Source organism: Eleginops maclovinus, chromosome 5 (assembly GCF_036324505.1).
Source record: "Eleginops maclovinus isolate JMC-PN-2008 ecotype Puerto Natales chromosome 5, JC_Emac_rtc_rv5, whole genome shotgun sequence".
In the NCBI taxonomy this organism is placed as follows: domain Eukaryota; kingdom Metazoa; phylum Chordata; class Actinopteri; order Perciformes; family Eleginopidae; genus Eleginops; species Eleginops maclovinus.
In genome coordinates this window covers 3,345,839-3,362,774 of record NC_086353.1, presented here as the reverse complement: position 1 = coordinate 3,362,774, position 16,936 = coordinate 3,345,839, and the positions used below count along the sequence as shown (strand labels likewise).

General features: G+C 40.5%; 2 protein-coding genes and 1 long non-coding RNA gene across 6 annotated transcripts in view; 2 read left to right on the top strand and 1 right to left on the bottom strand.

Moving 5' to 3' along the window:
- The window catches only part of LOC134864083 (ubinuclein-1-like), a 7,067-nt gene extending 2,267 nt beyond the window's left edge, over window positions 1-4,800 (top strand). The window contains exons 6-14 of one of the 2 annotated variants that reach the window (XM_063882853.1): window positions 1-553; window positions 1,130-1,200; window positions 1,408-1,537; window positions 1,644-1,768; window positions 2,589-2,708; window positions 2,794-2,958; window positions 3,332-3,382; window positions 3,518-4,094; window positions 4,443-4,800. The exon at window positions 1-553 is cut by the window's left edge and continues 27 nt beyond it. In XM_063882853.1, coding sequence (XP_063738923.1) covers window positions 1-553; window positions 1,130-1,200; window positions 1,408-1,537; window positions 1,644-1,768; window positions 2,589-2,708; window positions 2,794-2,958; window positions 3,332-3,382; window positions 3,518-4,085 — 1,783 coding nt within the window. In that variant the 3' untranslated portion in view covers window positions 4,086-4,094; window positions 4,443-4,800. The remainder of the gene's footprint in view (window positions 554-1,129; window positions 1,201-1,407; window positions 1,538-1,643; window positions 1,769-2,588; window positions 2,709-2,793; window positions 2,959-3,331; window positions 3,383-3,517; window positions 4,095-4,442) is intronic. The other variant, XM_063882854.1, reaches the window with a different exon arrangement.
- Window positions 4,801-5,015: 215 nt separating this feature from the next.
- On the bottom strand, window positions 5,016-13,766 carry LOC134864127 (hemicentin-1-like). 3 transcript variants are annotated; one of them, XR_010165783.1, is made up of 8 exons: window positions 13,542-13,720; window positions 10,787-10,964; window positions 9,400-9,475; window positions 7,791-7,929; window positions 7,376-7,708; window positions 6,033-6,263; window positions 5,699-5,859; window positions 5,016-5,667 (listed from the first exon to the last, which is right to left on the bottom strand). XR_010165783.1 is itself a non-coding variant. In XM_063882917.1 (7 exons), exons 1-7 carry the CDS (start codon window positions 13,590-13,592, stop codon window positions 5,789-5,791), a joined length of 1,026 nt encoding a protein of 341 aa, XP_063738987.1. In that variant the 5' UTR covers window positions 13,593-13,766; the 3' UTR covers window positions 5,016-5,788. The 3 variants fall into 3 exon arrangements, 2 of the variants coding, with proteins under 2 accessions (XP_063738987.1, XP_063738986.1); XM_063882917.1 differs by having other exon boundaries at window positions 5,016-5,859; window positions 10,787-10,911; window positions 13,542-13,766; XM_063882916.1 differs by having other exon boundaries at window positions 5,016-5,859.
- A 1,391-nt stretch (window positions 13,767-15,157) lies between these two features.
- Window positions 15,158-16,855, top strand: LOC134864139 (uncharacterized). The gene is made up of 3 exons (XR_010165787.1): window positions 15,158-15,423; window positions 16,082-16,355; window positions 16,466-16,855. It is a non-coding gene; the product is annotated as an uncharacterized LOC134864139 (long non-coding RNA).
- The last annotated feature ends 81 nt before the right edge of the window (window positions 16,856-16,936 follow it).

Here is a 16,936-nt window from a genome sequence, read left to right as displayed (position 1 = left end):
CAAGATCAAGAAGAAAAAGAAGAAAGCGGTTGCCGGCACGCTGAGCGTCACCAGCATGTTGAAGAAGTTTCAGAGAGAGAAGGAGAAGGAACGACAGAAAATGGATAAAGGAAATCCGATCCGTTCTGCGATCCCAATCCCGGCAATGTTCCCGGCGGATGCAGGCGGGGGCGGAGGTTTAGGATTCACCGACCCTCTCCTCAGCTTAATCGGATCAACCAATGAGCACACTCTCATCCAAGCCGTCAACGCATTGGATTTTGATATTGATCTGGACTCTTTATTAGATGTTACTGAAGCCGCTTCATCACCAAAAAGGGCGCCTCCACCTTCAACAGAGATGCAGCTCTTCAGTCCCAAGACAGATATGACCCAGTCTGCAGCTCCTCGCCCTCAGGTCCAACCTCCAAACACAGAGACGAGCGTGCAGCTGAAGCCTCATTCCGAGCAAAACCAGCTCCTGGTGCAGACCACTTCTACATTACCTCAGTGTGTCCCGCTGCCAGAGGGACTTACCCCTCGACTGGAGGACAGCATTCGAAAACTCATGGTGGTAAGGGGATTCTTGTTGTTTGTGTATGTCAAGGCAAAAATGTGCACCTGTGAAGCAATGGGTTATTGGAGAGTTTCTGGTTAGATTATCAAATTAGGTGGCAGGGTTGTTGTATTTTTTGTTGACCTCAAACTTTATTATTGCTTTGATTTATTATTAAAATGTCTTGTTGGTCATCTACTTTCATTAAATTACATTATTTTTAACCGCATTTTTGATCTCAGCCATTCATATTTTGATAGGGTGTCAGACAATTGAGACCAGACCCGGCCTCAGCCTCTCAGCAACTTAACTTATTTCCTGAAGTCGCTATAAAAATTTGTCCAAAGGTGGTGTCAATATGTGGAGATTATCCTTCTGAAAAAAACTTGAAAGGATCAGAAATATTTGATTGTTACGCATCTTGTTTTCTGCAATATTCCAAAATCTGAAGCTGATTGCTTTTTGTCGAGGGAGCCCTTGTGTTGCTAACTTTCGGGTCGGCCTACAAAAATATGTAATCACTGCACCGATCTATAACGCTGATTTCAAAAAGAAATGGCATGTTGGCTTCACAGATGATTTACATCTTTTCAGGTTGCCAAGACCTCCGAGGGAGAGTCAAAGCTAAAGTTCTTCACTCCAGAAATCAACGCAATACTGCTCGAGTGAGTTATCCAGCAGCACAGAATAAGCAAATGCTATTTTGGTATCAAACGTTGCACAGAACACACACACAAATATTTCCTCTACTTACAATACTTACTTCTTCTGAATTCCTATACTACTGGAAGTAAATGTTCAATCTTTAGCTGTCTATAGCAATATTAAACTGTTTATAAGTGTGCGTTAATGCTCTCTCTGTCTGGATCCAGTATTGAGTTGCAGTGTCGGGAGCAGGGGGTCCAGCTGCGCTCCAAGGTGTACACACACCTGTCGTCTTTCCTGCCCTGCAGCAGAGACACGCTCCTCAAACGTGTGAAGAAACTGTTCATCGCACACATGGTGAGTCTGTTTTTAATTGTTGAGTTGTATCCTAATTACAGGTACTTTGGGTTGTTTGAGTTCTAGATCTGCAAGTGACTCTTATCTTGAATTTGAATTGGACCAGGAGGAATTCTCTGACGTGGAGAATCGATTGCAGAAACTGAAGGAGGCAATCTGCAGAGCCGTGCCCGAGCAGATTGCAAGTTTCCATGAACACTTTCAAATATATGAGCAGGCCAAGACTTCAAAGTAAGCACTTCAGCATATATCTTGTGTGGAAAATCCCATTAATATACTTTTTAAATGGTAGGCTACTGTTAGATTGCTATCTGCTAACAGAGCAGCCCTAAAAGATTTATAACTTCATCCATCAATATAAAATCTGTTCATGGATATTTCTTTAATCATTACCCTCACAACCTCATTAATACTTTAATTATGAGTGTATATCAAGCACCCAGGAAGTGCTCCGGATTTGAGAAAGTATTCGTAGTGGCCTAACAGCGGGTACTACAACTCCCGTCAGGACTTTTTCCCATTGACTTACATTAGGAAAGAGACGTCTGTAAATGGGTGGATCACTTTTTTAAAACTAAATAAACCACCCAGTATGAACCCTTTTTATAGCCCGTATTAAAATCATTAGGTCCTTTAAAGTTGCAAAATGCGCAAAAAGCTGAATCCAGATTTATTTTCTCTCCATTCATTCTACTGAGCAGAGAGCGGGAGATCGGGGGAGGGGCTTAAGGGGAAACTCAACTGCGCATGCTCTATGCTCTCGACAGCCAGGCATGATGGGTAATTTGTGACGTTTTGCTCTCGAGAATCTCAGGTCATTTCGTCTTCATGCGCTAATGAGCAGCTCTCATAGGAATGAACGAGGGCCCGTCTCTGACGCTGTATTCTTATTATACATCCATGGTGTATATGTGTTATTTCAAAGTCTTGTTTCCATTGTCTTTGCACAAATATTTCAGTGCAGCTACTATTGAAATAAACCGACTGTATCCAAAATTTGAGGCAGTACACTTTTTCCCCCCTCATCTTTAACTCTTTATTTTAATGTCAGGGCAGCGGAGGAGAAGGAAAGCAAACAGAGGGAGAATGTTGGTCCAGAGGACGGTGTGGAGGAGAGAGGCGGGAAAAGAGGAGGTCCAAAAAAGCTGTTCAAGTGGAACGAGGACATCAAGTCAGCTAAATTTAAGATTATTGGATCCTTTTTAGATGTTCAATAACCTAAATTAGTTAACTTTGTGTCAACATCTCTCATACAGGGAGTGCCTGTGTCACGTGCTAACTGCGAAATTGGAGAGGCATAAAAAAGAAAAAGGGAGTCAGGAGATGGAGGAATACATGAAGACCTTTTTAGAGGAATACCTGAAGACCTTTTTAGACAACGAGGTCAAACCGCTGTGGCCAAAGGGGTGGATGCAATCCAGGTTTGTCACGCCGGTGCAAATTCAGTCTTAACATCCTGCTTTCTTATCCTTTTTAAAACAAATGTATGTGATTTAGTAGCATCAATATCTGATCCATACTAACACAACGTCATAGATTGTAGTACAATGTGCACACTTCTTACTTTAACTTGTATTTAATTCCACTTTTTATTGGACAGTTTTATTTAAGCTTCTCTTTATATAAATATTTATTTGACCATTTATTATACTTTCTTACTTAATATTTTTATGTTAATACTAATATTTTATACCTTTTTTGTATATATTTTTCATTTTATTTCATTCTAAATGGAAACCCACTCTCCCCCATGACCAAAGTAATCTGATTACTACTTAACAATTGTTGTTTCAGTGTGCTGTTAAAGGAAAGCAGGAAGTTGTTGAGCCTCTTTACACCATTACCGTGAGTTTGTCTCTTTTTTAATTTGCTTTTTAGATGCAGTTTAAAGCTTCTGCAAATGTGACGACAGGTCTTGATTTATTCAGTTTTTGGTGAAAGGATTTCCAAATGAACTTGACGCCTCACATGTGTTTTCAGACTAAAGAGGGTCCGGCCTGATAAGAAGCAGCCCCCTCTTGTGACTCCTCTCGCTCCGTCAGATACCCGCAGCGTCCTCCAGGATCCTCCACTGCTGAAAGGACCGCCTCACGATTCAGACAATGTCATTATCGTGAGTTCAACTATCTCCAATCCTGTGCCCGTTGGTACTGAGAATAAGGAAGCTGCTGCCTTAGTAAAGGTGGAGGGTCAAACAGGAGGGGTTGCAGTGGATGGCGCCTCCTCTACACCTTCTGACAGACCTGCTCCCTCTCAGTCCCTCCTGGATCTCCTCGCAGATCAAGCGCTAGCTTGCGTTCAGCCGATCTCCCAGGAGCTCCTTGCAACAGCTGTGGCAAAATACAAGCGTTCAGTCAAGCACTGGAGCTTGGGGCTGGACACCAAAAGTCCTTCTTTCGTTCCTCCGCCTCCTCACTCCAGCCCGGTCGGTTTCCCGTTGTGTAGAGTCGTTGTGCCTCAGCACCTGCAGGTCGGAGCGTTCGCCCGGCACAGTGATGCTGACCACGTGCAGATCATCTCTGATGAAGAGGACGTTGATCTACAATGACAACTCCCGGTGCAGATTTACACGCAGAATGTTTTATTTCTTCATATTTTGTTGATGTATTTCAGGGCGATGGGTAACAAGAAACAGCATATATCCTGATTGTCAGTCCCTACTATGGAATTTTTAAAAAATCTATATTTACCTGCCTACATTATATTGGTTTGAATGTTCAGCAACTGTCTGACAGATAGCCTTATTATATGGGTTTATGGTAGTACAATTGCAGTCAGACAAAAGGTTAAACCACCACCACTAACCTTTCTTTTTCGATCAAGTACAACCATTTTTTTATTTTTATATTTAAGACATAGAATATAGTAAACTAAGTTTTGTTTGCATTTGTTTATCCCTTTCTAGGTGGGAGCAGCTTCTTGAAGATGGACCGAACAGGTGTTGAGATTCTAAACAACACCAACATCAGCCTTGGAAATGAGATGCTCATCAAAAGTCAATGAGCTAATGAATATATCATTTTGTCTAAAGCCATAAGTTGTGTTTTTTTGTTGGACATTCATCATTTTCACTTGTTTTGCATGTCATCTGAGTTGGGAAGTAACCGAAGACATGCTCGTTGTTTTGACCTACAAAAGGAGAAATGGCACTTTAATCAATATTAAATGAAAGGACATCTGTCTGATAAACTTTAATGAACTTGTATTTGAGAGGCTTTGTAAATGTTTGATTTACTTTCTATTAATAAATAATTATGAATCAACATGTTGTGCCAACATTTTACTTTAGATAAATTGTCTTAGACGGTTTCAAAACTGAAACAATTGGTGAATGAATCAATAAATAAATAAAAAATTGCTAAATGAAAACCAGGCATACACAAGTTGTTGTCTGCCACACGCAGTTATCTTCATTTTGACCATATTTTGTTTGTGAATTGGCAAGGAAGTTCAGGTCTAAAGCAAGAAAGCACTGATGTCAGACACAAGAATTCAGCATTTTAATATGCAGCAGAAAGAACATGACTTTAAGATCTGCAACAAAAAGTGTGGACACCACCTTTTCGTAGCTATACAGAAAATTGAGCACTGTGCACAAGACAGGCGCTAACATTGTCCAGCAAAGTGTCCATAAAGTCTCAAAAGACTACTTATTGAAATGTACAAAACTAGATTGTGAATTTATTTCTACAGCAGCTTTCAGTCTGGAATATATGGATGTGATTTGTGCAGATCAAGACATAAAGACCAGTTTAATAATCTTACTGTAAGAATATGTATCTGTGCAGAAGCTCTCATCGCAGATCAGTTTATTTGCTTTTAAGATTCCCATTATTTGTTCGGGGTGTTGAAAATAAGGATGCACGATAAGCGATTAAAGGGGCTCTGTTATGCTTACTTTCAGGTTTATATTTTTCTTTTGTGTCTCTACTGTAACATTCCCATTGCTCTTAAAACTAATTTCCTTGCTTCCTCTCTCTTCACTTGGAAAAGATGCAAGTGAGCGAAGCAGGGATGCAAGTTTAGAGAACTGAGACGCAGCTAATGTGTAATATTTTGGGGGGATTTTAGCCTTTGCAGACCATTTACATCCACACAAACCTAACGGAAAACCCCAACAAGCAGAATAGGGCCCCAAAACAGATCAATTTTACAAAACAGAGACGCTGAAGGAGTTTTTGCTGACAAAGATTTCTCTCTCACAGATTTTGGGGGGGGAAATCATCACACATCACGTTGAGTCCTTTTAGGTTACAACCAGTTGATGGTCCAGATAAGCAAGACGGCCAACAGGAAATGCCTGGTACAGCTGTTGGTAGTTCCTGTGAAGGAAGAAACAAATAAATTCCCTTCATACAGGATGTTTTTAAAATTATTTAGAAAACCTAACAATGCAATCGGATATTCAGGAAGGAAACAAAGTGTAAACCTAGTTTATAAGAACTCAATATAAAACAACAATGAGGCTTTATAAACGCAGCACTTAATCACCTACCTTCGCCAGTGAGGACTTCCACTTGCACTGTTAAAAATGTCTCTCCCAGAAGAGAATGTGCAGAGACGGTGTATTTCCCAGCATGCTCTCTGCTGGAGTTGGTAGGCAGGGCGACCGCATGTCCGTGTCTGAACCAGGTGACGGACGGCTGAGGGTTTCCTCTCGCCTCGCAGCTCAGGCTCTCCCCTTCCTTCACCTGCAGCTTAGTGGGACACACGAGCTGTGGACCAACTGAGACAGAAAAAGATATTTCAGAGTGAGGGAGAGGAGGACCAAATGGTGATGGAGAGCTATGTCAGGTTATGTGTGAGAGCATGGGCAGATTATGAGACAATGGTCCACTCGGTCCAGAAATGGAAAGACAGAGACTTTGTATAGGTGTGTTGTGTCTCCTTGTGGTCAGTTTGTCTCTTAGTTGTTACAAGTGTCTTTGTTTCATTTTTGTATGTCTCTTTGTGTTTGATTTGTGTCGATTTGTAGTGGTTTTGCATGTTTGTCGTTTTTTGGGATTGAATCTGCAATCACATTCAAAATTTGAATTTCCGAATTTCTTTTCTTTCTTTCATTTTTTTCCTAAAAGATCAGACTTTTTTTTAGATTTCTGAAATGTTTTCTAAATGTCGACTTTTAAAAATGTCCGATTATTTTTTCAAAATGATCTCTTTTTTTTGTCTCGTAATGTTTTTCCTTTTGATTTTCTTTTCAAACATTTTTTTTTTTTACGAATTACAATTTCCGATTTCTTTTCTAAATTTCGACATGAAAATGTTCCACTATTTTTCTCATTATTTTAACTCCTGCTTCATGTGGCTGTAACCATGGATTTTTTGAATTTCCGAGTATATGAATAGTCGATACAGGATTTCCGGGTCACTACCGGAGGACCGAGGAGGCGAGAAATGAGAAAGGGCTTATGTGTCTCTTTGTAGTTGTTTTAGGTCTCCATGTTTGGATCTTTCTTATTGTTTTGTGTCTCTGTGGTGACTGTGTTTTTTGAAGTCTAATAGTCTGTAATCTGTCTTTATAAAAACCTTTTTTGTAACCTTGCTATTGTTTTGGACTTTTGTAGTTATATATGTTATGGTTGTTGCCCTTTTTGTAGTTGATTCTGAGTCTCCTCCTTGTTGGCACATCACTTTTTGAGTGATATTTTGCCGGTGTGATCTCTGACACTATTCATCCATTGGCCTGTGTCTGTCTGTATGTTTAGTAATCCTTACTGGTAATGAGGGGTTTGGAAAAGATGTTCAGAGACCCATAAGGGACGAGTTAATGATAAACATCCCTAAAGGTGAAATGATACACCTTAACATTTGTGCTAAAAGGTTAGCAGCTTCACTCACAGAGGACGGTGGCGTTGAGTTTCTCTGACTCCACCACTGGAGGCTGCTGTGGTCCTTCAGCTCCCAGCTCCAGCTTTGCTTCACACCAGAACTGGAGCCCATCGTCTTCTTTAGTGGACGTGATGTTCAAAGTGAAGACCTCACTCACTGGTTTCCTCTCGGTGTTTATGCTGCTCTGCATGTGACCCAGTACCGTCTGTCCTCTGTAGAAAGTCACTATGAGGTTTTTCACAGGAGCAACATCCTGTACTTCACACTGCAGAGTGTACTGCTGACCCTCAGACAGCGGCCCGGCGTGATTTACGAAGCTGATGGAGACATTATCCGGAGGCTCTGAGGAGACAGGATAACTTATAAACCTCACAGAAAAGGATTTATGTCCTGACATGTAAGAAGGAGACACGTAGGAACTCACTGTAGACGGTCAGAGAAAGGTTTTTGTGGCACTGCCCTGTCACTTCAGACACTGCATAACACATGGGCGTTATGCTCCATTCAGTCATCCTGTCCACACTCCAGACCACAGAACAATCCAACGTGAATGTAGAAGTGGCCTGTAGTGGCAAAAAGTCAGACAAAACAAAGCTATTGATGCAGTGTTAATTTTGGCAGCTATTTTAGATTTAGTCTTAGTCTTTGGACAAAAATGGTTATTAGTTAAGTCCTTTTTATCCTTCATAGTTTTAGTCCAGTTTTAGTCGATGAAAAATCATTACTTTTTAGTCAACTTTTAGTCAAAATGTTTTTCTCTCTATAAACCAATTCAGGCAAATACAGGTATCTGAAATTGGAATCAAGGTGACAGTATTAAGTGTAGAAATTCATAAAGTAGCATTTCACCCTCTCAACACTCTGCGTAATATCTGGTGTTCTGCTATAAGGGTCACGCAGAGGCAGAGCGCCTATCCCCTTAAGAGAGAAAGAGAGGGGCGTGGCGCTGTGTGTGTGTGTGTGTGTGTGTGTGTGTGTGTGTGTGTGTGTGTGTGTGTGTGTGTGTGTGTGTGTGTGTGTGTGTGTGTGTGTGTGTGTGTGTGTGTGTGTGTGTGAGCGAGGGTGTGTGTGGAGAAGTGAGCGGAACAACAACAAAAGCATGTGTAACAGGTTTTAATAAATACAACGGCCTCCAAAAGAAGTCTGTCTACCTTATTTGGACAAAGTGGGTTATTGAACCCGAAGCCGGAAGGGGGAAATAAAATATCCTGCATTTTGAATGTCCGACAGTCCACCATTAACACTTGAGTCCCGTCTCCTCTCGTCAACGAAAACAAAATATAGATTTCGTCATAGTTTTTATTATCAAAAATCTATTTTTAGCTCGTCATCGTCTTGTCTTAGTCATGTCGTTGACGAACATTTTTTAATCAGTGACACCACATTAGAAGTGTTGTTCAAGCTATTTTGACTTGTATAATAACCTCTCCGAAGGGTTCCCATCCGTGTTCTTGCCACTGTATGGATCATGCAGTGACGTGGGCCCATACAGCATGCGCAATTGCGATTTCTTAAGCCTCTCCTTCGATCTCGGCAAATGAATATGTGGTGTATTAAATCTGTTCATACATACAGTTAGTTAAATCGGTTCATAATACAGCTAGTTACTCTCTGAGGTCATGAAGAGTGCAGAGAAGACGTCGTTCAGGGGCCATATGGTGGGCAGTCGGATGTTGTATAACAACCTCCGAAGTACGTTAGGGGGCCCATATGAACGGACACATGTCACTTAGTGAGGCATACATTGTTATTGATTACCTCCTGTGGGCACACACACTTTGGACACGCACACACATTTTCTTCTATAAATTGTATGCACAAAGACAGTTGGGGGGACTTCCACAATTGGCTCTGGGAACCTCGTATTGCCCGTGTTGGTGTATGATACAATGCTGTTGTAATAAACCTTATTATATACAAGCTGGTGTCTCCGGAGACATCTTCATCATCTTCACAAACATCGCTACAAGATATACTTCAAATACAGAGGGAAAATACAAATTACAACTTTTAGGATCAAATGCATCGCTTACCCGTGAAACTATCCACCCAAGACCCAAAAACCCCATCATCGATATAGAGCAGTTAGCTGTGACTGGATCTCCAAACCTGTGAGAGGAAAGTTAATTGTTGACGTTTTCACAGAAACATACCTCTCATACAGGTCAGTGGTAAAGACAAGGGGATGGGTTCAATAGGGTGCTAGTCCAAGCCTTTTTCAAAGGTGTTTAATGCCTGCTTTCTTGCAAAAAGTATAATTATTTTAAATAATGGGTAATCACCTGTCAAATTAGCACAGATCATTACTAACATGGTTGGTATGAATGGACTATGAAAATAAAATTGTACTTTTTTTGTAATATTCCACACCTTATACACTTAATGTACATATAATACGCTGCTTTATATTTGTTTTTTGTTTATATTTTGTGTACATTTGTAGTCCCTAATTTATATTTTTAACTTTTTTAAATGCTATTTTAATGAATTGTAATTTAATGCCTTGTTTTAATGCTGCTGCAATGAAAACATTTCCAAAATTGGGATCAACAAAGAACATCCATCCATCCATCCATCCATCCATCCGTCCATCCATCCATCCATCCATCCATCCGTCCATCCGTCCATCCATCCATCCGTCCGTCCGTCCGTCCGTCCGTCCGTCCGTCCGTCCATTCATCCATCCATCCATCCATCCATCATCCATCCATCCATCCATCCATCCATCCATCCATCCATCCATCCATCCATCCATCCATCCATCCATCCATCCATCCATCCATCCATCCATCCACCCATCCATCCATCCATCTATCCATCCATCCACCTATCCATCCGTCCATCCATCCATCTATCCATCCATCCGTTCATCCATCCATCCATCCATCCATCCACCTATCCATCCATCCATCCATCCATCCATCCATCCATCCATCCATCCATCCATCCATCCATCCATCCATCCATCCATCCATCCATCCATCCATCCATCCATCCATCCATCCATCCATCCATCCATCCATCCATCCATCCATCCATCCATCCATCCATCCATCCATCCATCCATCCATCCATCCATCCATCCATCCATCCATCCATCCATCATCCATCCATCCATCCATCCATCCATCCATCCATCCATCCATCCATCCATCCATCCATCCATCCATCCACCCACCTATCCATCCATCCATCCACCCACCCATCCATCCATGGATGCATGTATGTTGCTTCAGGAGATTAAATCTCCATCTCTTACGATTTAAAATAAATAAATAAAAGGAAGACAGACCAGAAAAGGCTATTTTGATTTTAGCTGAAGACCCTTGAATCACAATTCTTTTTAAATTAATAAAAATGAAAACGGAACGGAACGGAAATAATGTTATTTGAAGACCCTTAAATAGTCCCCTGACATACCTGACCACCACAGTGGAGGGGGTCAGCGTCAGCAGGCAGCCGACTCCAGCTGTAAACTCTGAGACGCTGGGAGGAGAAGAGGGTGGAGACGGGAGGATTGTTGCAGAGGGAGAAGGAGGTGAAATCTGCAAAGGAAGAGGTGGAGCAGGTGTGTAAATGGAAACAGGGGATGAGGTAGCTGAGGGCAGAGGAGGGGTCAGGAAGGGAGGGAGGAAGAAAAACACAATAAGTCACTTTAATATGAGAAAATACTCGTGTTCTTTAGGCTCCTTATTAACATTGTGAATTACAACATTTATTTTTCTCAAAGAATACATAACATTCCCTACATTTCCTTTAATCTTTGTGTTGCCTTCCCTTCAACTGTGCAACTTTGTCCTGGATTCACTGTTCCTTAAAGCATATTTAAAAAATCATCTTCCAAGTCTGGTAAACACTTTAAGGCAAACTTTATTCCTACTCATTACCACTAGTTTCACTTTTGATATTTATGGTAAAAAAACGTAATTTACTCACAAAATTATATCTATTCTTGAGCCATAAAAATGTTGACTATTTTCAAGCCTAGAGGGACATTTCTTAAAGAGGACTTATTCTGCTCATTTTCAGGTTCATATTTGTATTTTCTGTCCTCTACTGGGACATGTCTCCATGCTTTAATGTTCAGAAAGCTCTTTATTTTTCTCATACTGCTCTGGCTGCAGCACCTCTTGTCACCCTCTGACTGAAACCAGAGCTGCTCTGATTGGTTAGCTGGCCGGCTCTGTTGTGCTTGGTCAACAGCTTAGAGATGTCCCGCCCCTTAGAATATCACAATGTGTTGGAGGAGAACCCAATAGAAGCTTGAGTGTTACAAAGTGAGTCCAATGGAGGCGTTTCAGGCAGGCGGGGAGGGGACACAGGGATTTTAACCTTTGGAGACCTATTTACATGCACCAATCCTATAACACGTAGAAGAACAACATTTTAAATGTTATTTTTGAAGAAATTAGATTAGATAACCTCTTATCCCGGCAGAGAAACATTTAGAAACGGGTCAACCTTGGAGGGTTAATAATCTCAGGTACAGAATTGAAAGCCTTAAAGTGTCTCTTCTGTTTCTCTTCATATCTTCATATTGTTGTATTTATGAGCAGTGACTCTAATCTGACCACTTTTTTCATTAACGAGTAATCTAACGCGTTACTCTTTCCAAACCAGTAATCAGATTAAGTTACTTATCCAAGTCACTGTGCATTACTATTTTTGTCATTTTCCTTAGTAAAAAGAGATACGTTTGCTTTCTTCTTGCGTCTCGGGGAGTTACGTCTATGCGACAATTAAGTCACGTTTTCAGCATGAGGACAACTCAAGGGTGTTGTCGGCAGCTGCTGAAAGTAACTAATAAAGTAACTTGTGGTCTAACATCTAACTTAGCTACTTTTAAAATCAAGTAATCAGAATACTTGTTCGAAGTAACTGTGGCAACACTGTTTATGAGTCATTTCCCTTTCCTTACATAATACAATCAAGGGTCAATCGAATTTTGCCATCTCGAAAATAATACCCTTTTTAGCTGATCTATTGTGAACCATTGTTTTGTGGCACTGAATACACCCAGTGTGTTCCTCTGAGGAAGGAAGGACACCCTGCCCAAGTGAAAGAACTTGCTCCTCTTTTCTAGGACCATTGTTCCCTGAACCCTGAGTTTGTTCTGACGCCTATCAGATGATCTCACTCACAGTAGTTCTCCGGGGTGTGTGTGTCGGCATACCGGCTGTCAAAATTAATTGCTCTGTTTCCCACATGCCAGTCAGCAAAATGAGTGAAAGTGCTAGAGTTATGTTCATATTGACCGTGGCTAAACGGTGCTTCTGTCTTTTGTAAAAATCAGGAATCAAACTCCAGCCTTGTAAAGTACAACTATGTCAAAATTGTACAACATTGAAACTATTCTTTCTCTGATTCACTAGTAGTCAGTGATGGAAATATTCATATCCTTAGATTAAAAAAGAAGATGAACGCTGCATTTAAAATGTAACTAAAGTATTAGAAGAAGCAACACATTATACTTAATGTATTAAACAGTAATGTTGATTATGATTACAAACCAGCAGTTTACTGTCGTGCTATACACTTGTATTTATTGAATGTTATTAAAATATATAAGTTGTTACATTTTCTTAAAATCTGCATACAGGACAAAAACTGGCTGAAATGTAGTGAAAAGTGCAATAATTTCCTCTTTAAAATACATGATTTCAAGTATAAAGTAGCATAAAATGAACACATTAAATACAAACACATCAAAATCATACTTGAGTTAAGTAAATGTACTTGTTTATTTTTGCACAGCTGCTAGTGTTTTCATTGACTGTACAAGAACTGATTAAATGCCATCATACAGTAATGATGATTCTCCCTTAGTTTCCTTTATACCTGTCATTCCCAACATGGGGTTTCTACAGTAAATCAAGATGATTTCAGATAGCGGCATTTTATTGCCCCCCCAAAAAGGGAGTTTTACCTCTTTAGGTCTGTATACATCTTTTAAAATAACACAACATGAGAGATGAACATCCCTCTGAGGATAAGCTGCATCGACCTGTGACAATGGCAAGTACATCCTACCCTGTGAGAGCCCAAAATAACTTTTCTGTTCCAAATGTTCCGTCTTTATCACCTGGTCTACGCTGACTGTTCCCACATGGAGCCAGCTTGCTTACCCCGTATCCTCTGATTATGCCTGCACTCATCCAGCTGTCATATCACCCACCTGAGATGAACAAGCAAAACAGCAGAAGTGTGATTGGCCGTCCCGACGCATACATCCTTAGTCTGCAGATATTACGTCTCAAACACCGGCGAGTGGCTGTGTGATGCTGGCAGAAACTCAGAGTGTACTTCTGAGAAAACACACGGAGTACCTTAGGTTTTTATGGGAAGGTGGGTGTGTGTTCATGTGGGTTTTTTTGTGTTTGTCTGAAGCAGATGATGAGGTATTTCCTTCGCTCTGGCCTCTGAAACCAACCATGGGCGTTCTCTGTTAAATGAAGAGAGGAAGGAAGGGAGGCTCAAGAATAATGCAAAGCGAGAGCTGTGTGTGTGTGTGTGTGTGTGTGTGTGTGTGTGTGTGTGTGTGTGTGTGTGTGTGTGTGTGTGTGTGTGTGTGTGTGTGTGTGTGTGTGTGTGTGTGTGTGTGTGTGTGTGTGTAATAGAAAAGTATTTTGCTTACTTAATAATGATATCAGTGTGTGATTCTTATTTGCTAATGTTCATATGTTGTCCTGTTGAACTCAGAACGTCCTGACACCGCCTCGCTAACTTCCAGAAGGCTCCTTTTAGTATCGACGAGCTTAACCCGCTCCTTTTCCCTCTCTGTGTTTAAATATGCAACCCAAACTCTCCTCTTCGTCTTTCACTCTGTAGACAGTGATGCTCTCTGAATGAATGACTTGCAAGAAGTAAAAGAAAAACAAAGACAGCTGAATGTTTGGATTCTTTATCCACATTCGATATATTAAAATGCCCTCGCTCTGTCCAGTTAATGCCTCAACATTTGTTTTATTTCAAATATCTCCTGAAGGCTTTTCACATTTGAAAAGGTGGATTCGGTATCCTCATCATTTACTTCTGTGGTACACTCTACAGGGAGCGGTGTGGGGAACGGTGCCTTGCTCATGGACACCTCGGTAACACTTCGCCCACCACCGCCCTCAAGTAAAAGCCAAGAAGAATTGACAGCTAAACGTCCTTGCCAAAATGTATATTCAATATTTCTTCTTTAAATTGTATTTTTGCGGTTTGTCAATGTGTCAATTTCAGATACTAGACACGTAAGAAGTACGTAAGATATATAATAGCGAGCGTACTGAGTTAAAATACTATGTTTTTTGGTGAAATGTAGTGAAAATGAGTTTATTATACGGTATGTTAATTATATGGCAAAGGATTTAAAACGTTGGAATAATTCTCCAAAATAAATCATAAAATCAGCCGTACAAAAAAAAATAAGAAGAGTTTTCCTTTATTTATTACAGGGAAATCACATTTTTGATCTCCATGTCCAGAGTTGAATGTATTTTATTGTAAAGAAATAAACATTGTTCTTATTTTACAGCGAGTTAATGACTTGATGTAAAGTGAAATACCCAATTAAAATACAATTATAAAAAAGTCTACTTAAGCACAGTATTTTATTACACCTTCCAGAGTTGCTTAAGCTTTCAGTTCACAACCCAGTTACTGTAAACCAACGCTACATGCCAGGAATCAACCCCCAGACATAGAAACCCCTTTACGTCATCTGATGCTTCCCTCTCAGTGGAGATAAGACAGAATGACATCATCAGGAGGACACAAACACACCTTTAGATGCTTTTTGGCTACACGTCTGCTGGAAGTCACGCAAGTCTTTACACTTGCTCGGGCAATAAATTTGTTCTGTCTGTTAAATTTTAACCAGCTTCTCTGTGTCTTCGTGCTCATGTTGACTGTTATCGACTCACGCCCAGTCTCACTGTAATTCCCGTCAGACTTAATGAAGTGTGTGATATAAAGTCTCGACCGGCTTCAGGTGCGCTTCAGTTTCTGTTCACTCATTGTTGGGGATTTGATGAGACATGTTGGATAGTTGAGCTTCAAAGAACTGACTTCAGGTAGGTGATCTGTGATATGTTGGTTGAATAACGTTTTAACAGCTGGACTTCTTTAGGATATTGGCTCTATCTGCAGGCCGCCATTTATCTGTTCATTTAAAGCTTTCACTTTTACTTCTTAACTGACCACGAATGAATGAACACATTATTAACAGATGTAAAAAAATATAAAACTGTAGTGCAAATATATTTTTGGTAAGTTTCCTATAATAAAAAGGACCACATGTATCACATAAATAGTTTTCGAGCATTGGATTAACGGACATCCTATAGGTCAAGTAACAGATATTTTCAAATGAATTCATCAGTCCATCAACACATGTTCTGGTTTAATATTTAAAAAGTGAATAGCAAGAGCAAGTAATAATAAATACACCTTTAATGCAATCATTTTTTTTTAAATAGTCAAATTAGATATGTTTAACTCCTTGTGAAATCATGTATTAAATCCATGTTACTGTCAAATTGTAGATTTATTAAAAGGCTTTCATACTAAAGGTTCAGAATATTCTTCCACATTTTAAACAAACACACTGGATTTTCTGAAAATGCATTGTTACAAAGCTGAAAGGTCAACTTGAAGTGAAAAGTTGATATCTTGGAGAAGCTCTATAACTAACAAAACCTTATTCATTAATGTGTCCTCTCTCCTGTTCAGTGGTTAAAGATGTCGGTGCCACTACTGCTCTTGGATGTTCTGGACAACCTGAGTACCGATGAACTGAAAAGATTCAAATGGTTTCTCGGTCTGAAGATGTTAAAAGGCTGTGATCCAATTCTGTTCAGCCACCTGGAGAGCCCTCATCGGGAGGACACAGTGAGCACGATGATACAAAGCTACGGGGAAGAAAATACTGTGAACATGACTGTTGCGATCCTGAAGCAAATGAAACTCAACAACACTGCAGAGGAATTGCAGAAATCACACGCAGGTGCGGTAGATACATCCTGTTTTATACATTCATCTACTTCAATGAGTTTGTAGACGCTGTTACTAAAGTGTGTCTCCTGCTGACTCTCTCCTTTGATTTTTGTTTCCTAGAGGGAACAGCGGCTAGAGGGAAAGTCTCTCGTCCACCGATCTCTTTGCGTGCTCCAGGTCTTCCAACTGGACGGAAAATCACTACAGCTGGTTCCACCGCTCCCAAGTCCCTGATAACCCCAAAGTTTAGGGATCAATTAAGCCGTATCATCGACAATGGTACAGGCGGTAACACTGGAGGTACTGGTGGTGGTAATCGCAATGTCGGCAGAGACGTTGGCCGAAATGGTCCCGCTAACGGGAATGTTGGCGGTAGAGTTTGCGGAAACAGCAATGTGACTATCAGTGATAATGTTGGCAGCAATGTTGTCAGCAACGTTGTCAGCAATGTTGGCAGCAATGTTGTCAGCAACGTTGTCAGCAATGTTGGCAGCAATGTTGTCAGCAACGTTGTCAGCAATGTTGGCAGCAATGTTGTCAGCAATGTTGGCAGCAATGTTGTCAGCTATATTGGCAGCAATGTTGGCAGCA